Genomic DNA, 25948 nt, shown 5'->3' on the forward strand with positions numbered 1-25948 from the left:
GAGGACATCAAAAGCAGACTCGCTGTGGCAAAAAAGGCATTTCTGGCCAAGAGAAGTCTACTAATATCAAATACCGGCCTTAATTCGAAGAAGAAATTTCTGATGATGTACGTCTGGAGTACAACACTGTATGGTAGTGAAACATGGACTGTGGGGATACCGGAACACAAGAGAATCGAAGCATTTGAGATGTGGTGCTATAGACGAATGTTGAAAATTGGGTGTACTGATAAGGTAAGGAATGAGGAGGTTCTACGCAGAATCGGAGAGGAAAGGAATATGTGTGAAACACTGATAAGGAGAAGGGACAGGATGATAGGACATCTGCTAAGACATGAGGGAATGACTTCCATGGTACTAGAGGGAGCTGTAGAGGGCAAAAACTGTAGAGGAAGACATAGATTGGAATACGTCAAGCAAATAATTGAGGACGTAGGTTGCAAGTGCTACTCTGAGATGAAAAGGTTAGCACAGGAAAGAAATTCGTGGCGGGCCGTATCAAACCAGTCAGTAGACAGATGAAAAAAAAATTATTGTTATGAAATAGACACCGCCTGATCCTCTTCCTACGCTGTCTACCGCCAGAGTGGACCCCTCCCAGTTATAAAAGATGGTGATACGGGGAGAGGTTCCCTGATCCTCATTCGTAGAAGTGTGGGCAACAGGGGATGAGGGGAGGGAGATAAGAGTGATGAGGTTCCATTGGGTGACCTTGATCAGTTCCTGGTGGTTGGTCTGGTGAAGGGAGTCGGAGGTGACCTTGGATGTAAAACGATCAAGTGTGTAACCTGATGCCAGATGTATAATCTGTCACTAGATGTGATAAGAATGTAATGTTCCGGAATTGGCATTCATAAACTACTCACCTTGACTTCAATTAGGGTAACTATGATTTTACTGCTGGGCTAATTTAAATAACAATTCATTTGATTCAGATAAGTAGATTGACAGATAGATATTCAGCGATCACAGGCCCTGCAGACCACGCTCTGCATTCACAAACTGCCTCCATTCCTTTTTGTTTTGTGCCCGGTTCCCCCAGGTGTCTTCAGTTACCATGGCTGCTAGGTCCTTCGCGAGGTCGTCCATCCAGCTCTGCCTTGGCCGCCCAGTAGGGTGTGGTGGTGGTTAATGTCCCGTCGACAATGAGGTCATTAGAGACGGAGCTGAGGCTCTCGTTAGGGGAGGATTGGGGAGGAAATCGGCTGTGCCCTTTCAAAGGAGCCATGCCGGCATTTGCCTGAAACGAATTAGGGAAATCAGGGAAACCTAAACCAGGATGGCTGGAGACGGGATTGAACCGTCGTCCTCCCGAATGCGAATCCACCGTCCAGTTGGGCTTTTGGTGTTTGGTTTCCCTGCTAGTGCCATCTTCGCGTGTCTTCCATCTGGCATACGGGCTACATGGGCCACCCATTGTATTCTTTTATTCTTTATCTGATGCTCTTATCATGTTATTCAGACGTTCCGTAATATTTTTAGTAAACAGCAGAGCTGTATTTGTGCCTGTGTAACACATTGTATCAGAAGCAGTGAGCAAAACAATGAGATGCAACTGAAATATGTGGTGTCACCGCCAGACACCACACTTGTTAGGTGGAAGCCTTTAAATCGGCCGCGGTCCGTTAGTATACGTCGGACCCGCGTGTCGCCACTATCATGATTGCAGACCGAGCGCCGCCACACGGCAGGTCTAGTCTAGAGAGACTCCCTAGCACTCGCCCCAGTTGTACAAGCGACTTTGCTAGCGATGGTTCACTGTTTGCATACGTTCTCATTTGTCGAGACGTCAGTTTAACATAGCCTTCAGCTACGTCATTTCCTACGACCTAGCAAGACGCCATATTCAGTTACAATAAGTACTATGTGAACAGATAATATTGTGACTCATATACTATCAAGAGCGACGTTAATCATTAATGGATTAAGGTTAAGAACCAAACTAATTACGTCAGCTTTCTGAATTCCTTGTCATGTTCCAGACCTCACGCCAGCCTCCATGAGCTAAAACGCATGCATTTCGGCCTCGTGTCGTAGCACGATGTTGGCTCTTCAGCCAACACAACAAAATACAAACACATTCTCACGCTGTGCAAGTTTCTCTCCATGCACGTTCATCCTCAGAATGGCGCCGCTCTTTGGTATCAGACCGTCCTAGAATCTCTACCCTGGTATCCTCGGCAATCGCAGGCCAGGAATCCTAATAAGGATTGGCTCTGGACAACGAATGGGATATGGGAAACGTATTTTTCAACCGTTTCACGTTATCGATGTCTCTGGCGAAGTATGTGTTGCCTAAGTAGGTTTATCCCAATTTGCGCAACATTACAGTATCTGTATACATCCACATTCACCTGAAATGACTATCTCCTGAAATCACCGTTGGACCATTATTACAACAGCATCTGAACAATGTACTTCGGTATAATGTCCAGATTTATTCCTTTTTCCCCAGTTCTCAGTTCCCCCCGAACCCACACATGAAATCCACGTCGTCCTAACTGACACAGTGTGCGGTATTTTCCATCCGTCAGGTACAGCCGTCTTATGGGATCCGGCGTTGAGCGCTGCTGATTTAGACGCTAGGTCGCGCGGGCGGCGCCGATTAGAATCAATGCACGGGGGAGCCGCACGCTACACGCCATCACGACCAGCCGTGCTAATCGAAGTGGCCGTCGAGGAAATCTATGCTAACTGCAGCCGGCGTTAGGGGGTGTAATACCGGCGACATATCATCTCCGGATACCGCACAGTACGTGTCTGTTGCCATGGCTGCCCGTCTGCCGTCGGGTCGCTTCACATCCTCCACGGACCCAGGTGTAATTGTCGCTTCCGATAAATGCAGATAGCGGCGATCGCCACCGGTTACCTAATGCGTAGCGCTGACACACTAGGCACCCAGCGTCACACGTACTGTTAACATCGCAGCTGTGTGCGTTGTGAACAAAGAAACGTTTACAGTTGTACCGTACTGCGGTAGTTAAAAGACAATGAACACAGCAGAATACCGTGAAACAATATATTGGGTTGGAGTAAAAGTTCGTATCGTTTGTTCATAAGTTTAACGAACACAACACAAGCACATAACAGAGCTTTCAGTCATCAATAGTATATTCTACTTTGCTGTTCACGAAAGTCTGCTGACGCGAGGGCACGTTTTAGGTTCTGCGACCACAGAAATCAGGTAATTTTGAGCCGGAGAACTTGCTTAGCCATGTTAAGAGAGCATTTTCATCAGGAAAAAAAAATGGAAATGAACGTATGGGTTTCTCGGCCGGGAGGCACCATCCGAGGAAGTTCGGCCGCCAAGTGCGAGTCGTATTTCAGCCGACGCCACTGTGGGCGACTTGCGTGCCGGTGATGAGGATGAAATGATGATGAGGACAACACAACACCCAGCCCACGAGCGGACAAAATCTCCAACCCGGCCCGGAATCGAACCCGGGCCCGTTTGCATGTCACGCAAACAAGTTAGATTAGATACTTCTTGGTCGGTGTTGTACAGGCCATAATATAGAAAGGGGAATTGTTATTTTATGATTTTGCATTATTAATAAAAAAGAGCTTTCAGTTCCTGGTTGGTGATGATTTTGCGCTTGATGAATGGTGTGGCCACTGCCCAGCTAGGCAGGGGTTTCATCCGGAAAGGTTATCCGACAGAGAGAAAAAAAGGTGAAAATCTGAGGGCACAAAATCACTACCGTATAGTGCTTTTTGGTCAGTCTAGCATAATGTAAGTGGCTGTTATCTTAGAATGGCATCACTTCACGCAATCTTTCTGGTTACTGTTCTTGGAATGAATGCTGCACGAAGTCTCTGTTGATGACAATAAATTTTAACAGTGATGGTTACACCTCGTTGAAGCAATTAGTAGTAGTATATCATACCGTCACTGTTCCACCATAGGCATAAGATTATCTTTCGTGAATGCACACAGGTCTCTCTAGGAAGGGAGGGGGGGTTACCGCTTTGTTTGGGCTCAACCATTCCTTTCTTTTGCTTGTGTTTGTATAAAGACACCATTTCTCGTCACCAGTAACGACACAGGATACGAATGGTCGTTATTGTTCACAAGATAACGACGAGCAAGCAGAGATGCGCATATATCCATTTCATAATTTTTGTAATTTTGGCTTAAAGCATGTGGCACACATACACCAAATTTTTGAAACCTTCCTCACTATAACCAAATATCGGACGACGGTGGAATGATCACAGTGCATCACATTTGCCAGTACTCGCGTACACCGACGTGGATCGTTATAGATTAATGCGTTTAAACGATCTTCATTAAATCCCGAAGTTCTTCCTGAACGTCACTAACTTCAAAACGGTCCTCCTTAAAACGAAAATACCATTTTATTGCCGTGCTCTGGCCAATTTCATTACCCTATTCACGGCGAGAATGTTTCTGACTGCCTGCGCTGCTCTCCTCTCCCTATTGAACTCAAACAGAAAAATATGTCGGAAATGTTCCGATTTCTCCACTCGGCACTCTGTTTTCTAGAGTATCAAGAGAGAACCAGAAATAAAGGATAAATAATCCCATAGCAAGCGGAATACCAACTTACAAAACAAAAACTCTACGAAATCGTGCACCAATCTAATATGAAAGGTAGAGTGTGAATCATCCTCTAAAAGATGAGTATGACGTGACGCGTATATTCCCGAAATCAACGCAGAAAAATATGAAATAAGGCGCTTGCGAATACCATTTTCTCGGAGTGAGTGCCGCTGATTTCATCGATCTGTCATTGCCACATTCCCAGTTACCAGTTTCTACAGTGTCTTAACTTCTTCATTTGGTGAGATGACCACGATCAGTCAGGTAAACAGTTATTCTGCGGAGTATTCAGTGTATTAAAGACGAGTGGCATACTTTAGATTAGGGAAGCCATGTATTCAAGTTTAATAAAATATGAAATCAGAAGGAAACTGCTGAAATACATGTTTGTAGAGAACACATTTACACAACACCTGGACGTTAACAAGTAAGAGAATCATTATAAATGCAGCGTCTGCATGAATAGTCTCTCCAGGAAGTACTTTTTGTACAACAGTGGTTACTAACATGGCCACCAGAACCGTGTGCAGAGAAATACGACGCGATATTGTCTTTAGGACTGTTCTTGATTTATTCATGGAAAAGATACTTTACTATTGACACCGTCGTCAATAGTAGAAAAATAAAAAGCCGATTGTAGCTGCTCATGACAAAATGGTAGAGGCAGTAACTGTATAATACAAAAAATTTTGCAATATATTTCTGTACTGTAGCGTGAAAGTTGGAAAATACTGAACCCCAGAATATAATGTATGGCCGATTTTATGCTGACACAGGAAGCAGTTCTATCACGACAGGAGCTGGCGTTAAGTTACTTGCTCAGTTTTTATTTTCCACTTGGAACCATTTTGAAACATAACTGTTCTTCGACAGTTTTGGTACATGTCATATACCTCTTTTGAATCTTATATATATAGGCTTTCTTTCCCTTTAGCAGACAGTTCATGACTCCATGCGTTTACGTCTTATTATATTTAAGGTTTTTGAAGGAATTATTAGCAATGTATTTTTTCGATATTTGTTTATTTTATTCATTGTTTTCGATATACTATCTAAATATGTTCAATCTTCGGTTCATCCTCGAATTACGCTCGCAGCACAAAGTATCTTGTTAACTGAATCTTGGTAGAACAGAATTATAATAAATGAAAAGCGCTAGTTTACTTTTGTTCTACAGTATTACTTTTCTTGTGTGAACCGGTTTTCGGCTTACAAGGCCATCTGTAGACATTTACTGAGTATTGTTACCAAAGAAGTTACAATGCTCGTAAGCAACGTTGGAAGAGAAGTTAAATACGGTTAGTTTATAACTTTCCATGTTTTATACCTCCTGAAGTACTCATGTCAAGTACTAATTTTATTTTATTCGTTTTGTTCATTAATTTAAACTGTTATATAGTCTTGCTGATCCTGTTTTGTGTTAAAGTTTCTTCCTGTTTACCCTCTTTTTATTGATTGGCGACTCCATGGAGTGCTGTGTGCACAACGACCATATGTGTTAAATTAAAAGGAAGGTCAGCGTTGGTCGTATTACTGATGGTTTATTGATAGCAAAATCGATTTTCAATCACATAGTGATCACCTTCAGTGCTGGAAGTTAAAAATAACTTGATACCAGCGCCTGTGAGTTTAATTTGTACACCACAGGTATGTTCTTTCCAACAGATGATTTATACTCAGTTGTATTTGTGGGTTTTGTTTTTTATTCACTGATCGCTATGTGAAATTTTTAACTTCCAGCACTGAAGATGATCACTATGTGATTGTAAATCGATTTTGCTATCAATAAACCATCAATATTACGGCTAACGCTGACCTTCCTTTTAATTTAACTATGTTTTTATTTATTGACTGTTCATCTTTTTACTCTTTACATTGCATTACCACCGCATTGTCAAAAATGGTATTAAGTGTACGTTTCTGCTTCATTTAGATGTGTAACTTCTCTTCCAATGTTGCTCACAAACATTGTAATGTCTTTGGTGACAGTACTCAGTAAATGTCTAAAGATGGCCTTGCAAGCCGAAAACCGGTTAACACAATAAAAGTAATACTTTAGAACATAAACAAACTAGCAATCAAAGTACCTATTGATGCGGTGTGTTTAAGGCATTGGAGTTTTATTGGGGTAAACAGGGGCAACACTCGACCATTGATTCATATTTCGATTTTCTGCACTTTCCGTAAATCACTTTAGGCGATTACACCAAGACCGACATCCTTTCCGTCACTCTACAGTCTTTAACGCCATCTACGCTGCCGCGTCTTAAAAACATTACCCACTTTTCTACAATTTTTCCACTAGAAACTCTTTTAACAACACATAAACTGGTGTATATCTATTTATTTCTGTTGATGGATGTAAGATGGGAATATGAAATACGTTACATTTCCAGTTATTAGCTACTAAAATATATGTCCCCTGTTTGTATGAAACTGTCAATTCTGTACCAAAGCTTCAGTTACTCAATTTATATTAGCTAGCTATAAAAGGCGGACATACTGGTGCAAAATGACGTCCCGATACACCTGACCTGTTACAGTTCCTCTGTCAAAGACATGCAGCGGTGTACGTGCACTAATCATAATCCCACCCCATACCATCAAACCCTGACCTCCATACAGGTCCCTTTCAAGGACATTAAGGGGTTGGTTCATGGTTCACGCCAGATGAAAAGCCGGCGAGAATCACTGTTCAGACTATACGTGGACTCGTCCGTGAACATAATGTAGGAGCATTGTTCCAATGACCATGTACTGTGTTCTTGACACCAGCTTTTACGGGCTCTCCTGCGACCAGGGGTCAGTAGAATGCACCTTGCAGGTCTCCGGGAGAATAAACCATGTCTGTTCAGTCGTCTGCAGACTGTGTGTCTAGAGACAACTGTTCCAGTGTCTGCAGTAAGGTTCCGAGCAAGGCTCCCTGAGTACTCCGTGGCCGTCTGCAGGTACTGATGGTGAGATATCGGCCTTCTTGTGGTGTTGTACACTGTATACGTCCCGTTCTGTAGCTCCTGGACATTCTTCCTGTCTGCTGGAATCGTTGCCATAATCTTGGGATCACACTTTGTGACACACGGACGGCCCATGCTGTGACCTGCTGTGTTTGACCACCCTCCAGTATTCTACCCGTGATAAAGTCATCAATATGTGTTCTTTGGGCAATTTTCAACACACAGTCACCATTAGCACGTCTCAAAATATCTGAACACTTACTCGCTGCACCTTACTCTGACATGCACCAAAACACTTCTGTGTATTTGGACTGCTCCCAACGCCACCGTGCGACGACCGCAGGTCAAATGCTCTGCATGGCATACCCCTAGGTGACTTAAACCCGGAAACCGCCCGCCACAGTGTTGATTCACCATGTATCAGCATTATCCTTAATTTATGAGCATAAGTGTATTTATATATTTAGTTTTATAGAATACTCGATGAGTGCACTCCATACAGTCGATATTACATTCTCACTTACCTCAGAACTATGTGTTATAAGAATTTGTCCACTTACTTACACAGTTTTTCCATGGCACAAACTAAGATGTGTAACGGTGCTAAACGATGCGAAGCAATGCTGTCTTTGTATGTTGCTTTATCAGTATAGATAAGGTTACCGTAAGTAAGCGGATTAAATGTGATTGAGCTTTTGTGACTGATTCTTGACTTTTTCTCTCATCGATGCACTACATCTGCTTCCTGTCGAATCACTTACTGCCACTCCGTTTTGTCTGAGGTCGCTCAAGTTTCGTTTGAAAGTTTCTGTTATTATGAGCAACTGCGAAATTTCTTTCTAATTTACTCGGTTTATTTGACTTCTCTGGGAATATGATTGCTTTCTTTATTGTTGAAACTGTAAGTTCTTATCCAGACAAGTTCCTCTTTCTCATTGAGTTCTTAAGTGTTCTTGTTAGGTTTTACATTCATTTTTCACACAATCTTAATCATGCGTTGAAAGGCTATAAAATTAATTGGTTCCACTCCACATGCTTCGAAAGAGATACGCCGTTGGTCGAATTACTGCGTCGGGAATTTTATGATCAACAAACATGAGGTGGTAAGCAGTCTAGAGAGGCTCATGCACATAGTTATAGTGAATGAAAATAGGGTTATAATGAAGTTATCGGTATAATAATATCAGGTACATAAATTCTCTCATTGCTACTATACGTAAATTCAGAGGCACACTCACTGAAATGGCAGCGCAGTCTTGGATGGTGTAGTAAGTGAAGGATACTAACGCTCAACGTTCACCAGTATACAGGGTGGCGTACGAAATGTGTAACCATTTTGTTTTTGAATATAAACTTCATTGTCAATACAATCTGAAAGGAACATATACTACAGTGAAGAGCCGTCCATATAGATTTGTTCTAACTCAGTACACGCTCAATATGTCCACCATTTCGTTTCATAACTTCCTTCAATCGAACACTGTAGTTAGCGATTACCCTACGGCACACGTCTTCCGTAATTTCACTGCAAGCTTGAAGAATAAGTCTTCTGAGCTCCATTAAATTCCACAGCTTCTTGCTACTGCCTTGCCCTTCAACACGCAGTGCCTCATACAAGATGGAGCAAGGCAACATACTGTAAACACTGTGTTGGAGTTTTTACACGAGCATTTCGACATGCGAATCATTTCACTCAGGTTTCCAGGGCGCTTCAATGACGGACAAAATTGGCCCCTCAGTAGCCCAGACCTCAATCCACGTGACTTTTTTCTTTGGAGGAACCTAAAGGAAAAAATTTCCCCGAAACGTGCGCGTGATTTAATGGAGCTCAGAAGACTTGTTCTTCAACCTTGCAGTGAAATTACGGAAGGCATGTGCCATAGAGTAATCACTAACTTCAGTGTCCGTTTGAAGGAAGTTAAGAAAGGAAATGGTGGACATATTGAGCATGTGATGAGTCAGAACAAAACTACATGGACGGCTCTTCATTTTAGTACATGTTCCTTTCAGATTGTAATGACAATATACGAGGGCTATCCACAAAGTACATTACGTTTTGGAATTAAAAATAAATAAAGTACGGGAAATTTTTTTATTATATACAGATGAAAGCCACACTTAAGTACTACTTTTATGCATAGTTGCCATTTAAATTAAGGCGCTTATCGTAGCGATGGACGAGCTTTGAAATTCCTTCATCGTAAAATTCGGCCGCCTGCGCCTTCAACCACGTGGTTACCTCTTCTTGAAGCTGTGCGCCGTCATCAAAACACAATAACGGAACTCTCTATGAGTTTGTTGCACGAAATCATTACCGAAAAGCTTGGTTACCACAAGTTTTGTGCAAGATGAATACCAAAAATCTTGACAGAGATTCACAAAAATCAGCGAATGGCTGCAGCGTTAACGTTTTAGGACGCTTACGAGAAAGATGGCGACTCATTATTCGATCGCATCGTTACTGGTGATGAAACATGGGTTAAGCATGTGAACTGCGAGACAAAATTGCAGTCAATGCAGTGGGGGCACACAAATTCCCCCCAAAAACCCAAGAAATGCATGCAGACAATGTTGGCAAGTAAGGTGATGGCGACTGTCTTTTGCGACAGAAAAGGTGTGATTTTTGTGGATTTCCTGGAAAGAGGCACTACAATAAACTCTCAAAGGTATTGCCAAACTCTGCAGAACCTCAGAAGAGCAATACAAAACAAGCGCAGGGGAAAGTTGGGCTCAAAGATCTTGGTGATTCACGACAACGCCCGGGCCCACATGGCAAATGCCACTCGTGAAGTTCTCGGATCTTCTAAGTGGGAGTTGTTTCCTCATCCGCAGTACAGTCCCGATCTGGCACCGAGCGACTTCCACTTATTCCCAGCAATGAAGAAGTGGTTGGCTATGCAGCTTTTTGATGACGACGTACAGCTTCAAGAAGAGGTAACCACGTGGTTGAAGGCGCAGGCGGCCGAATTTTACGACGAAGGAATTTCCAAGCTCGCCCATCGCTACGGTAAGTGCCTTAATTTAAATGGCAACTATGTATAAAAGTGGTATTTAAGTGTGGCTTTCATTGGTGTATAATAAAAAAAATTCCAATACTTTATTTATTTTTAGTTCCAAAACGTAATGTACTTTTTGGATAGCCCTTGTAGTTTATATTCAAAAACAAAATGGTAACACATTTCGTACACCACCCTATATTAGCAATGAAATCTTGCCCCACCAAGCACCAAGTGATGTCGTACGCTCTTTCCACAACCGGCATTCAAGGTTTTAGATCCCACAGCCCAAATATGTCCGTCAGATGAAAGATGGGACGGTCTCACGTGACCGGATCAGCGGTGCAGTGGCATTGCGTCGCAAGCTGCGGTCGTGGCTGCCAGTCGATAGATGGCGGTACTTGGTGAGTCATCAGACCGGGACGCTGGGCGAGCTGAATTATGCGTGGCTGGAGTGCTAAATTGCTCGCGAATCGCTGATGGAGCCCTTTTAAAAGCATCGAGCTTCGTTAATTGCAGAGGCGAGAACAGAGCGAGACTCCTCCATCAAACCTGCCCTCTCTTTCCCCATAGCTGTCGATGGATCTCGTGTGATCGAAGTAAAAACTTGCTCATCAAGTACAACACTTAAACCAGAAAGAAAAGCGCTTTTAGGAAGTTCACACTGAGACGGCTAATTAAGGCTTGATTTTCTTGTTCGTAAAAGTCTAGGCTGTCAGCGGCTTCTAACTATCACGTACGTTTTTCAGATCATTGTCAATACACATTTTTACTGTGCAAATGTAAAAAACATGTCCTTGTGAAAGTTATTTAGCTTGAATTTTTTCATTAATAACAAAATTAACTTTGTTCGGGAAGGAGGTTATTTCATCTTTTCTCCTTTGATGATCCCTCACATCTTTTCATCAAACTCGAATTTCAGCTTGCTCAATTTCTTCCTCTATAAACTTCTGGCAAATATGTTATTGGAGCATAAAACTCTTTGGGGCAAAAGTGCTACGTAATAGTTCGGTTTTCTGTGGATGTTGCTTCTTCTGTAACCTCTAAAGGGAAAGTTAGGCTGGTTACGCAGTCATTATCGGAACCCAGAGGAGTACCAGGGTCGAGGACCATTGTGGACGTGCAAGCTGGCACACATAGCTGTCGTCATTTTTATTTTACTACTTCGACGTGGAAAATTCCATCCTGTAACTCTCACGCATACATCTTTGTGAAACCATGTGGAGTTGCAATTGCAACAGGATATGTCTAGAATCAGAATCTATGATACTGTTTCCCAACCATTTGCTAGGCCTCAAACGTCTCACAACTATCCATAAGATTTTATTTTATAACAAATCTAGTACCCGGAAATACTAGTGTATGTACACTACAGGCCATTAAAATGGCTACACCAAGAAAAATGCAGATGATAAACGGGTATTCAGTGGACAAATATATTATACTAGAACTGACCTGTGATTACATTTTCACGCAGTTTGGGTGCATACATCCTATGAAATCAGTACCCAGAACAACAACCTCTGGCCGTAATAATGGCCTTCACACGCCTATGGATTGAGTCAAACAGAGCTTGGATGGCGTATACAGGTACAGCTACCCATGCTGCTTCAACGAGGTACCATAGTTCATCAAGAGTGGTGACTGGCGTATTGTGACGAGCCAGTTGCTCGGCCACCATTGACCAGACATTTTCAGTTGGTAAGAAATCTGGAGAATGTGCAAGCCAGGGCAGCAGTCGAACATTTTCTGTATCCAGAAAGGCCCGTACAGGACCTGGAACATGCGGTCGTCCATTATCCTGCTGAAATGTAGGGTTTCGCAGGGATCGAATCAACGGTGGAGCCACCGGTCGTAACACATCTCAAATGTAACGGCCACTGTTCAAAGTGCCGTCAATGCGAACAAGAGGTGACCGGGACATGTAACCAATGGCACCCAATACCATCACGCCGGGAGATACGCCAGTATGGCTTTGACGAATACACGCTTCCAATGTGCGTTCACCGCGACGTCGCCAAACATGGATGCGACCATTATGATGCTGTAAACAGAAAACAGAAAAAATGATGTTTTGCCATTCGTGCACTAATGTTCGTCATTAAGTACACCATCGCAGGCGCTCCTGCCTGTGATGCAGCGTCAAGGGTAACCGAAACCACGGTCTTCGAGCTGATAGTCCATGCTGCTACAAACGTCGTCGAACTGTTCGTGCAGATGGTTGTTGTCTTGCAGACGTCCCCATCTGTTAACTCGGGGATCGAGACGTGGCTGCACGATCCGTTACAGCCATGCGGATAAGATGCCTGTCATCTCGACTGCTAGTGATACGAGGCCGTTGGGATCCAGCACGGCGTTCCGTATCATTCTCCTGAACCCACCGACTCCATATTCTGCTAACAGTCATTGGATCTCGACCAACTCGAGCAGCAATGTCGCGATACGATAAACCGTAATCGCGATAGGCTACAATCCGTCCTTTATCAAAGTGGGAAACGTGATGGTACGCATTTCTCGTCCTTACACTAGGCATCACAACAACGTTTCACCAGGCTATTCCGGTCAACTGCTGTTTGTGTATGAGAAATCGGTTGTAAACTTTCCTCATGTCAGCACGTTGTAGGTGTCGCCACCGGTGCCAACCTTGTGTAAATGCTCTGAAAAGCTAATCATTTCCATATCACAGCATCTTCTTCCTTTCGGTTAAATTTCGCGTCTGTATCACGTCATCTTCGTGGTGTAGGAATTTTAATGGCCTGTTGTGTATTTAGTCCAGTGTTTCCTTAGTCCCTCTATCCCTTTCCACCTCTGTCCTTTTCTTTCTACATCCCCTCTCCGTTCATCTCTTCTATCCTCTCTATGTCCACCTCATGCACCACCACTCTGTGCCCATCTCCTGCTGCCCCTCTATCCTACTCCCCATTTCTCTCTCAAACTGCTCCTACCCTCTCTGTCCGCCTACTCCTTCTACCTTCACCCTTTGCCTCCCCCCCCCCCCCCGTTCTCTTCCACCCCATGTCTTTATTCATATCGTCCTCCTCTCTCTGCCCATCTTCATCTCTTTTTCTGTCTCCCTCTGTCCATCTTCTCCTCTGCACCTTTCTGTCCATCTCCTCCCCTTTCTCTGTCCATTGCCTCCCTTCCACCCGTCTGTTCATTACCAGCTGCCCTTCCTCCCCCGCCGCTTTCCATCTGCAACTTTGCCTCTCTAAGCCCATTTCTCTCTCTCCCTCTTTCTGTCCATCTCCTCCTTGTCCCCATTCCCCCTTTCCCACTCGCTCTCCGTCCACCTCCTCTGCCTCTTGTTCCCTTGCTTGTCACGCTCACCCCAATAGGAGGGTGGTGGTTTTATACCCAAAGAATTTCGTAACTGTCGGTAAGTAATATGTGTACCAAATTTGACTGAAATCGTTCTAGAGGTTTTTACCAATGGCTTTGCATATGCTAAATATACACTGGTGACCCATAACATTATAACCCCTGACACCGGACGATGCATGCCACATGGTGGCGTTGTGGACACTTGACACGGTAACAAAACCATGCGAGCGGAGCAGACACTGACGGGGGAACACCCCAGCGGAGTATTGACTGAAAATGTGGAAATCCATCGGGATAAGCGACAGTGACAAAGGGCACACTCTGTGTACAAGTATCTCGGAAACGACGAAGCTGGTCGACTGTCCACATGCTACTTTTGTGAGCGTCAGCGGAAATATTTGGAAGGACAGTCAAACTACCACTAGGCGCGAAGTGTTTGGACGTCCACGATTCTTCACAGAACTTGGAGTTCGGAGCCTTGCCTGCTCTGTAAAGTAGGGCAGACGGTGCTCCGTGACATCTATGCCGAAAAAGCACAATGCTGGTGCATGGACAAGTGTTTCTGGGCACACCGCTCATCTTACATTGTTAAAATGGAGCTCCGCAGTAGACCACCCCTACGTGTTCACAAACTGACAAAACGACATCGTCGCCAAAAATTGCAGTGTGCACGAGAACATCGAGATTCGATGGTCAATAAATGGAGACGTGTCGGCTCTTCGGGGAATCACCTTTTTGCTGCATTATGTCGATGGTCGTCTCCACAAACGCCGCCATCGATGCGAACTGCGGCTTGAAAAGTACAGCGCTCCACGTACGCAGGCTGTTGGGAGCAGTATCATGCTATGGGAGACATTCTCCTGCGCTTGAATAGAATCTGTGGTAGTAACCGAAGACAAGCTGACAGCTGCGAAACACCTGCATCCTTTCATGCTCGCCGCGCGGGATTAGCCGAGAGGTCTTAGGCGCTGCAGGCATGGACGGTGCGGCTGGTCCCGGCGGAGATTCGAGTCCTCCCTCGGGCATGGGTGTGTGTGTTTGTCCTTAAGATGATTTAGGTTGAGTAATGTGTAAGCTTAGGGACTGATGACCTTAGCAGTTAAGTCCCATAAGATTTCACACATTTGAACTTTCATGCTCGACGTCTTCCCCGTCAGTGATGTCATCTTTCAGCAGTACAATTGTCATTGTCTCGAATCCAGAATCATGCTACAGTGGTTTGAGGAGCATTATAGTGAACTCTGGTTGATGTCTCGGCCTCAAATTTCGCCTGAAGTAAATCCTATGGAACTCATCTCGGTCACTATCGGGCGCCATCATCGCATACACAATTCAGCGGCCCGTTATTTACGCGAATTACATGACCCGTACACAGACACCTAATGTCACATACCTCCACAAACCTGCCAACAAACTGTCGGATCCCTGATACCCAGAATCAGTGATGCATTTCGTATAAAAAACGAACAAACAAGCTGTTAAGCAGGCGGTCATAATATTTTGGCTCATCAGTGTATTTCACATACAGTATATTTAAATATTTCACCTGTATTTGTTCACGTATTCCACCTGTACCTCTAGTGAATTCTGCCCTGTAATTTCATTTTTACGCAGCTCGATGTTTATGACGTTGTATTTCCTGAATTATGTGCTGTAGAGTGATATTATTTTGCAGATATATCCAGTGGTATATGTGGCTACTGTCTGCGAAATGCGTTGAGAATAGTATTTGGCGTAGAGAAGTAACAAATTAAAATGTCATGCGTGATGCTGCAGTTTTTCACGCCAGTATTTGACGTCATATATCCTGTACTATGTTTCGTACAGTGATACTTTTTTCTTATACATTCACTGGTATATGTGAATACTGTCTGCAAAATTTGTCGCTGATAAAGTTCGTAATAGAGAGCTAAAAAATTAAAACGTCATGCTTCATACATTTTACTGTATCAACAGCAAAGATATAGTAAGCGATAAACTTTTTCCTTTCAGAATTTTGTGGTGGTTGTCATAGAGAAAAAGTTTCCTAATATTTTTGTAGTTATATGTGAAGTTCGTTGCAAGTCTACATGTGCTGTCATTCTTAAATACTGAATGACTAATGTAAGCGTACTCGCACGTCGTGGGCTGCACTACTTTATCACACGCACCCCCACCCCTATGATAGATAGGTGGTTCTTACCCCACAACAACGATTTACACTCAGTAAGTGACATGTGTACCAATTTTGGCTAAAATCGGTCTAGGAGCATATGCGGAACATCATTCTTACAATACCTATGAATACAGTTCCCACAATCTGTTCACTTTGCGTGAAAGAAGGACTAAATTCGTTGTCCATTTTAGAACAGCACGAAGAATAATAACAGAACGATACAGAACGGCGAACTAAAATGCAAAATTCTGAGTGTCAGAGCTACTAGACATAAACAACTATTTCAGTGCCTATGAACGCTTAATGATGAACTGAATTCGGTTTTCTGTTGCCATTTTGTTCAACTTACAGGTATAGCGTTTATTGCAAACGTATATCTTCCATTCCTAGTTTCTATTTCTGAGTTTCTTTTGGTGTTAACTTATGTTAGACGTACTTTCTGTAATTGTATCCAGATTACCATATAGCAAAACGGAACATACACACCTCAAATCAAGTAAAAATAACTTTTCTCGTTCCACCGTTTCCTTCAATAGAAAATGAAGTTCTTACAACAACTGTAACTGGAGTTCCTTGGTATTAAAAGAAAATCGCAATTAATAAAACTGTATCCATTATTTGTTCTCCCACTCAAGCAAAGCACAAAGCTTGCTTTATGCATTGGAATGTTACACGGAGTACAAAAATGCCGATCACAGTAACCGTATACTATACCCAGTATTGCAGACGATAATAAAAATCCAGCTACCGTTAACGAGTATAAGTACTAACACTTTCCTTGTTCTTCTTCGATTTTATAGCCTCTTTCCTTTCTTTGCACGCTGTTTTGCGCCGCCTATGGCAAGACAAACACACACACACACACACACACACACACACACACACAGAGAGAGAGAGAGAGAGAGAGAGAGAGAGAGAGAGAGAGAGGGGGGAGGGAGAAAGAGGAGGGAGGGAGATACGGTTCCGTCTCTGCACCAGCTAAAGAGATTACGTTTCTCCTTCTGTACGATACGTCTTCCGGAAGTCACCGCTGTTGCTTCCTAGAGGAGAAGTAATTGCGAATTCTCTTCACACGCACTTAGTGCCTCTAATTACCCTTGAACTATGATTGATCAACCTACAGAAATGGCTATAGCCGAAGAATAAAATGCGCAAGTAGTCGCTTTCCTTGTCTCCTGTCAACGGCTGTCTGCGTTCATGAAGGCTGGGACCGTCATGTGTACTGCCAATAGAATGATTTTATTCCTATAACAGCAAAAAGGAAACGCCAAGAAGAGGGATTAATTATCACTTTATATAATCGATGTTTGTAAACGAAACTCATTACAATTCCGCACAAAGTCTACGACGGCGAGAAAGAAATGGCATGAAGTGCAAGCACAGTTAATATAACGTTAACTTATATGCAGCTACATTTACATCCATACTATATGAAACGTTTGGCAAAGGCTGCTTTTCATGGTACCAGTTATTAGGGCTTCTTCCCATTATATTCATACACGGAGTGCGGTAATGACGTTGACAGGGCGCTGCACGCGATGGAAGTTAGCTAGTGCCAACGATCGATGGTGGGAAAAATACTTACTAGGTTGCAGTATACACGATTTAAATCTGGTTCTTTAAAGTATGTAAATAGGCTTTCTCGGGATAATTTGCGAATATCTTCCAGTGTGTCCCACTTCAGTTTCTTAAGAATCTCTGTGACACTGTCCAACAGGTCAAACAAACCAGTCACCTTTCGTACTGCCCTTATGAGTATCCACCGTTAGTGACGAGGAAAAACATGTGGAAAATAAATAGAAAAAGTCCAAAGGAATCAATGACTTTGAAAGTAAAACTTTGTCATCCGATCTGCCGTAAGAAGCTTTGATCGTATGTAAAATCAGTAAGTGGGTCAAAACAATCTGTTCATCCACTCAGTGACAATATTGGCACCGAAACGGAAGATGACAGAGTTGTTGTTGTTGCTGTCTTCAGTCCTGAGACTGGTTTCATGCAGGTCTCCATGCTACACTATCATGTGCAAGCTTCTTCATCTCCCAGTACCTACTGCAACCTACATCTTTCTGAATCTGCTTAGTGTAGTCATCTCTTGGTCTCCCTCTTAGATTTTTACCCTCCACGCTGCCCTCCAATACCAAATTGGTGATCCCTTGATGCCTCAGAACATGTCTTACCATCCGATCCCTTCTTCTGGTCAAGTTGTGCCACAAACTTCTCTTCTCCCCAATCCTATTAAATACTTCCTCAGTAGTTATATGATCTACCCATCTAATCTTCAGCATTCTTCTGTAGCACTACATTTCGAAAGATTCTATTCTCTTCTTGTCCAAACTATTTATCGTCCATGTTTCACTTCCATACATGGCTACACTCCATACAAATACTTTCAGAAATGACTTCCTGACACTTAAATCTATACTCGATGTTAACAAATTTCTCTTCTTCAGAAACGCTTTCCTTGCCATTGCCAGACTACAGTTTATATCGTCTCTACTTCGACCATCATCAGTTATTTTCCTCCCCAAGTAGCATAACTCCTTTAGTACTTAAAGTGTCTCATTTCCTAATCTAATTCTCTCAGCATCACCCGACTTTATTCGACTACATTCCATTATCCTCGTTTTGCTTTTGTTGATGTTCATCTTATATCCTCTTTTCAAGACACTGTCCGTTCCATTCAACTGCTCTTCCAAGTCCTTTGCTGTCTCTGACAGAGAGAAGGCTGAAATACTGCATTCGGTCTTCCAAAATTGTTTCACCGCGGAAGATTGTAACACGGTCCCTCCTTTCAATCGACCTACGAATGTCAAAATGGGAGGTATTCAGATAACCGATCGCGGAACAGAAAAACAACTACCTCGGCTTAGTAGTCGAAATGCGTCAGGACTATATGAGATACCTATGAGATTCTACAAAGATTATGCGAAAGAACTTGTTCCATTTCTAGCAGTAATTTATTGCAGATCGCTTGATCAACGAAGGATACCAGCGCCTGGAGGAAAGCGCATATTATAACCGATTTTAAGAAAAACTGTAAGACGCTTACACAAATATGTCGTTGACGTCAATCTGTTGTATAATTGTGGAACATGTTTCGTGCTCAAGAATTATGACGTTCTTAGAGAAGGAAAATATCCTTTATAAAAATCAAAATGGGTTTCGCGAATAGAGATCCTGCGAAACTCAACTCGCTCTGTTCCTCCATGAGATCTAAAGTGCCGCTGACAATGGCGCTCAGCTTGATGCCTTGTTGCTTGACTTTAAGAAGGCATTTGAGACCGTCCCGCACTTCCGTTTAACGGAAAAACAATACGAGCTTTGAGTATCAGAGCAAATTTGCGACTGGATTCCTTGTAGTCAGATCTCAACACGTCGCTCTTAACGGAACGAAATCGACAGATGTAAAGGTTACTTCTGGTGTATATCAAGGAAGTGTTATGGGACCGTTACTGTTTACAATATATATATATATATATATATATATATATATATATATATATATATATATATATATATGAGCTTGTAAAGAACGTCAAATGCTCTCTTCGGCTGTTCGCAGATGATGTAGTTCTGTTTAACAAATTATCAACGGCAAAAGATAGGAACGATTTGCAGATTGACCTCCAGAGAATTGAAGAATGGTGGAGGCTGTGGCAGTTGACCCTGAACGTAAATAAATGTAACATACTGCGCATCCATAACAAAAGAATTCCACTGCTGTAAAATTACACTATTGATGACAAACAGTTGGAGACAGCGATTGCCGTAAAATATCTAGGCGCAACTATCCAGAGCGACCTTCAGTGGAATGGCGACATAAAACCGTTAGTGGGAAATGCAGATACCAGACCCAGATTCATGGGAAGAATCTTAAGGAAATGTTGCTCATCCAGCAAAGAAGTGTGTGACGTCGCAAGGTATTACGGGATAACATTTATTGCAGTAAGATATCTAGACGTGGAGTCCGGGGAACGTACAGGAGGCTGCAAAGTTGTGTCTCAGCCATGACTCATAGCACACCTGTCGCTACTATTTAGCCAGCGTGAGAACGGGCTTCTGTGTCACTTAAAACGACCGTACATTTATACCTTCTACGAATCGAAATAAAACATATTAAATATTAACCGATGACTTTCAGGCTTGGTCTACTGTTTCTTGTTATTCAGAAGACAATCTCCTCCAAATTTCAAAGCTGCACATATAATAGTTTCAGAGATTCAGAAAATTACGTAAGACACACCAAACCTACACTCAGTGCGAAAAAGTCAGTCAGGAACGATTACAGTTTGACTTTTGTTACGATTTGAAATCATTCACAGAGTTCTCAGTATATCAAATCAATTAGTTTGGATTTTTATTTTCAAAACATTAATTATTCTTCATTTAGTAGTACAAAATTCAGAAAAAATGGCATTTGTCATTATGTTGTTGTGTGATCAAATGAGAATGAGTGAGAGGGTGTATGTGGGGCATACGAAAAAATTCCCTATTATGTTATGGAAAACATTATGTAATTGGAACGTGGGAAAGATGTAATTTACCCACATTGCAGATGACGTATGTCTAGGGGTGATTGATTTTGTAGGAAGGCAGCCAGAATATCACTTTAAAGTGCAATCGATTTCTAACTTATTTTCAAGATTAATTTTATTTAGTTTTGTTTTATTAAACATTGTGTTAGTTTTTGCATTTTCGGATGACGTAAATTACTTTCTGAATAGTGATCGGCTTAGGCGAGTTTTGCCGCGAGAATGATCTCTAAGGATCCCCAGCTTCGGACGCGGAAGGACATGTTAAACTTGATGATTCTCATTACGTGTAAAATGAAAGAATTTTGAGTTCCTCGCGTTTAGTACGAGTCGTGACTAACGCTGATGTATTTACGAGCAATTTGTCGGAAGTTTGGAGTTTCGCGGGTGTGTTGTTGGAAAGTTAGTCGCGTGTGAACTTTCGGCATTTATGAAAATTCCGTGTGGCTTATTATGTATTCAGTCATGGAGTATTTGGCGAGCAGTTTCTTTTAAAGAAACCCACTGAAAAGGACCGAATGTCAAATACATTTATAGTAGCGGATCTGTGACTGTGACATCGTGTCATCAATCGGGTCGGATTTGTGTTAATTTCTGGCTGCTTTGCGTGTGAAATTGGTTGTATGAACTGTGAATAGAGAACTATAGATACGTTAGTTAGGTAAATGCGGACTTGACAGCCCGTTTTCATGTTTGCTAGAAGCAATAAAAAGGCTTATCTACAAATGTTTTGAAAATTTGCTGTGAGACAAAATGCACCATATCACTATCCGAAATATTAATATATGTGAGATTGCAGGAACTGAAATGCTACTAGAGTTTACGTGGACTTTGCAGGACAGATATTAGGCGGCGTTTTCTTCAACGCTGCTGTTTCGCCGTCTAGTAAGTATGTACGCTTGCAGAGTGAAGGGGCGTCGAGCAGAAACCGTACTGAGGTAGGTGGACGTTTATTTTGTACAGTACGACGATTTTTTCTTAACCCGTCCCGCCGCATGTGACTTATAAGGCACTTGTTCGTCCCATTTTTGAGTACTGTTCATCTATCTGGAATCACTAGCAGATAGCACTGATATAAGAGATAGAGAATATCCAACGAAGAGCGGCACGTTGCGTCACGGGATCGTTTATTTGGCACGAGGGCGTTGCTCAACAAACTCCATTGGCAGATGTTACAAGAGAGGCGTTGTGCATTACGGATTTACGACTGAAATTTCGAGAGGGCACTTTCCAGGAAGAGTGGGACAACATGTTACTTCGCCCTTCGTAAGCATCGCGTAATGACAAAGAGAAGAAAATTCAAGAAATAAGAGCCAATACAGAGGCTTGTTGACAATCATTCTTCCCGCGCGATATTGACCAGTGGAACAGTGTTGGAGGGCTCAGTTAGTGGTACAAAAAGTACCCTCCGCCACGCACTATTAGGTGGTTTGCGGAGTATGGTGTGAATGTCGATTAGTCACGTTTGGTACTGGCAACACACACATAAACAGAATTCTAGGATGGGTCGCACGAGTGTTTCGTAAGCACTGTGCTTTGTAGATTCACTGCATTTTCCTGATATACCGCCTACTAATCCGAAGTCCGCCATCTGCTTTATCAACGAATGAGGCAATGTGACCGTTCCACATCATAAACGTATAAAGTTTTACATCAGGGTGTTAGTTGACAGGTTCCAGTTGTTATTCCTTGGAATAATAATCACAGAATACTAGCGTTTTAGTCTTTTAAAAGTTTTTTACGTTTTTGAACATTCAAACCAAGTTGCCAATGTTTGCAGTACTTTCAAATCTTATCGAGGTCTGACTGAATACTTGAGCAGCTTATTTTTTATTGCTAAGTGCATAATATGTGAAAAAGTTTGAAGTTACTATAAACATGTGATGTTTCCAGAATGAAATTTTCACTCTGTAGCGGAGTGTGCCCTAATATGAAACTACTTGGCAGATTAAAACTGTATGCCGGACCGAGGCTCGAACTTGGGACCTTTGACTTTCGCAGGCATGTGTTGTACCATCTGAGCTACCCAAGCACGACTCACGCCCCTTCCTCACAGCTTTACTTCTGCCAGTACCTTTTCTCCCACCTTCCAAACTTTACAGAAGCTTTCCCGCAAACCTCGCAGAACTAGCTCTCCTGAAAGAAAGGATACTGCGGAGACACGGCTTAGCCACAGCCTGGGGGATGTTTCCAGAATGAGGTTTTCACTGTGCAGCGGAGTTTCAACATGTGATGACCTGACTCACCTGGTCTCCGTCGTAGGTCCAGGAGCCGAACTTCATGAAGCACGTCTGCTGGTCGAACGGGAAGTAGCGGACGTCGATCTCGCAGGACGACTTGAAGATGGCGGGCGGCGTCCAGACGACCTTGCCCGTGTGGTGCAGCACCGCTTTAGTCATGGTCGTGACCACGTACTCGCCGTCAGCGCTGCGGACACACAAGTGTGTCAGTGGGGCGTCTGCGCCCGCGTTTAACGTTTACGAAATACACTCCTGGAAATGGAAAAAAGAACACATTGACACCGGTGTGTCAGACCCACCATACTTGCTCCGGACACTGCGAGAGGGCTGTACAAGCAATGATCACACGCACGGCACAGCGGACACACCAGGAACCGCGGTGTTGGCCGTCGAATGGCGCTAGCTGCGCAGCATTTGTGCACCGGCGCCGTCAGTGTCAGCCAGTTTTCCGTGGCATACGGAGCTCCATCGCAGTCTTTAACACTGGTAGCATGCCGCGACAGCGTGGACGTGAACCGTATGTGCAGTTGACGGACTTTGAGCGAAGGCGTATAGTGGGCATGCGGGAGGCCGGGTGGACGTACCGCCGAATTGCACAACACGTGGGGCGTGAGGTCTCCACAGTACATCGATGTTGTCGCCAGTGGTCGGCGGAAGGTGCACGTGCGCGTCGACCTGGGACCGGACCGCAGCGACGCACGGATGCACGCCAAGACCGTAGGATCCTACGCAGTGCCGTAGGGGACCGCACCGCCACTTCCCAGCAAATTAGGGACACTGTTGCTCCTGGGGTATTGGCGAGGACCATTCGCAACCGTCTCCATGAAGCTGGGCTACGGTCCCGCACACCGTTAGGCCGACTTCCACTCACGCCCCAACATCGTGCAGCCCGCCTCCAGTGGTGTCGCGACAGGCGTGAATGGAGGGACGAATGGGGACGTGTCGTCTTCAGCGATTTTGAGTCGCTTCTGCCTTGGTGCCAATGATGGTCGTATGCGTGTTTGGCGCCGTGCAGGTGAGCGCCATAATCAGGACTGCATACGACCGAGGCACACAGGGCCAACACCCGGCATCATGGTGTGGGGAGCGATCTCCTACACTGGCCGTACACCTCTGGTGATCGTCGAGGGGACACTGAATAGTGCACGGTACATACAAACCGTCATCGAAACTATCGTTCTACCATTCCTAGACCGGCAAGGGAACTTGCTGTTCCAACAGGACTATGCACGTCCGCATGTATCCCTTGCCACCCAAAGAGCTCGAGAAGGTGTAAGTCAACTACCCTGGCTAGCAAGATCTCCTGATCTGTCCCCCATTGAGCATGTTTGGGACTGGATGAAGCGTCGTCTCACGTGGTCTTCACGTCCAGCACGAACGCTGGTCCAACTGAGGCGCCAGGTGGAAATGGCATGGCAAGCCGTTCCACAGGACTACATCCAGCATCTCTACGATCGTCTCCATGGGAGAATAGCAGCCTCCATATCTGCGAAGGGTGGATATACACTGTACTAGTGCCGACATTGTGCATGCTCTGTTGCCTGTGTGTATGTGCCTGTGGTTCTGTCAGTGTGATCATGTGATGTATCTGACCCCAGGAATGTGTCAATAAAGTTTCCCCTTCCTGGGACAATGAATTCACGGTGTTCTTATTTCAATTTCCAGGAGTGTAATTACGGTCACTTTGGATTGTAGTCTATCAAGTTTTATTCGCTTTACACACGCACGCACGCATACACAACACACACACACACACACACACACACACACACACACACACACACACACACACACAGCCATGATCCGAACTTGGAACGCTCAGGTACCACTTGGATTACCTGTTCGTCTGCATCCTATTCGATATAATTTATCCATGTGGTGCCCCACAACTTGTCAACATCTTTAAAAAGTACTATGCACCACATACTGATAAAGAAACATTTATTTGCAAACGGTTTCAGTCTTCCGCATCATCATCCAACTTGCGTAGCAACGGAGCAATTATATTGGATACTGGACATCAAAACTTGCAGGATATAGAGCCGCGTAATGTTTCCAAACTAATTGTGATAAAGTCTCGTCCACGCTTCGTCTGTGTGACGTCGTCAGTCATACGAGCACACCGCTGCCTGAGAGGTCGATCCGGCGAATGCGATTCTCCCGATAAACGGAACCGAAGAACGGCTGTGCCAGCCAAAGAGTACACAGCCAGTCGCAGTACTTAAGCTCGTCTTACACGAACGACTTTCTGGTCGAAATCGACTACTCGAAGTGCGTGCGCCTTCCGTGCCTATGTGTAAATCAGCAGCCAAACGCGACGCGAGTACGTCTATGGCGTCAATGATCTGCGGAGTTCTAAATTTCCGAGTATGCTGCACGCTGCGCATGCGCAGAGACAAAGGACTATGGCGGCACCTACTAACATCCGAAGTTATGATCTGTTCTCGTCGAGCTCACTCCTAATATAGAAAAGGATTATGTACTTTCGTGTCTACCTAGTATTTGTTGTTTATTGTTTTGTTTTTTGTGGCACACTAAAATGTTACACAAGATCCTAATAGCATTTCCTAACTGCTAGTGTTCTTCTACAAGAGAGACGAAATACCTGGAAGCATTTTACTTTCATGATCTTGACATCATTAACCATCTTACTGAAGCAATGACAGTTGTAAATCAGTCCAATAACCACGTAATATGGACATCACATCAATCTAGATGTGAATACAATACAGCTACTTTAATATAAATGACATTTGCATCCATACCTGTTCTCACCAAAATTAGAAATGCAGGTACTTCAAAATGGCGATAAAACCGAAACAGTCTGTCACAAATAAAGATTAGTTATTATAAGCAGCTATTTGGTGCATCTACTCTAATAATCAAGTCCTTAAAAAGCATTTACATTTTACAGAGAAAAAGCTCAACTATGTATGAATAAGAATGTAAGTAGATATGTGTTTTAACGAAAATTATTTCAACTGTAAAAAGTCAGAGTTATTGGATGAGAAAAATAATTTTCGTTGTTATTTGGCACTTAGCAAGTAAACAAAATACAAAGCAAAAGGGCGCTATTTACTGCTTTCTACATATTGTCTGATGTGTTAGTAAGTATTTATTTTCTCATGTATATATTCTGAAATGTTTGGATGACACTTTTTCTATTCTTTAACTTCTCAGGAGTGT

General features: G+C 43.4%; 1 protein-coding gene across 2 annotated transcripts in view; it reads right to left on the bottom strand.

Moving 5' to 3' along the window:
- LOC126281695 (acetylcholine receptor subunit alpha-L1) overlaps nt 1-25948 on the bottom strand; it is a 601659-nt gene that overhangs the window by 107188 nt on the left and 468523 nt on the right. For both annotated transcript variants that reach the window (XM_049980867.1, XM_049980868.1), the window contains exon 4: nt 22769-22949. In XM_049980867.1, coding sequence (XP_049836824.1) covers nt 22769-22949 — 181 coding nt within the window. The remainder of the gene's footprint in view (nt 1-22768; nt 22950-25948) is intronic.

The sequence above is a fragment of the Schistocerca gregaria genome, chromosome 7 (genome assembly GCF_023897955.1).
Source record: "Schistocerca gregaria isolate iqSchGreg1 chromosome 7, iqSchGreg1.2, whole genome shotgun sequence".
Lineage (NCBI taxonomy): Eukaryota > Metazoa > Arthropoda > Insecta > Orthoptera > Acrididae > Schistocerca > Schistocerca gregaria.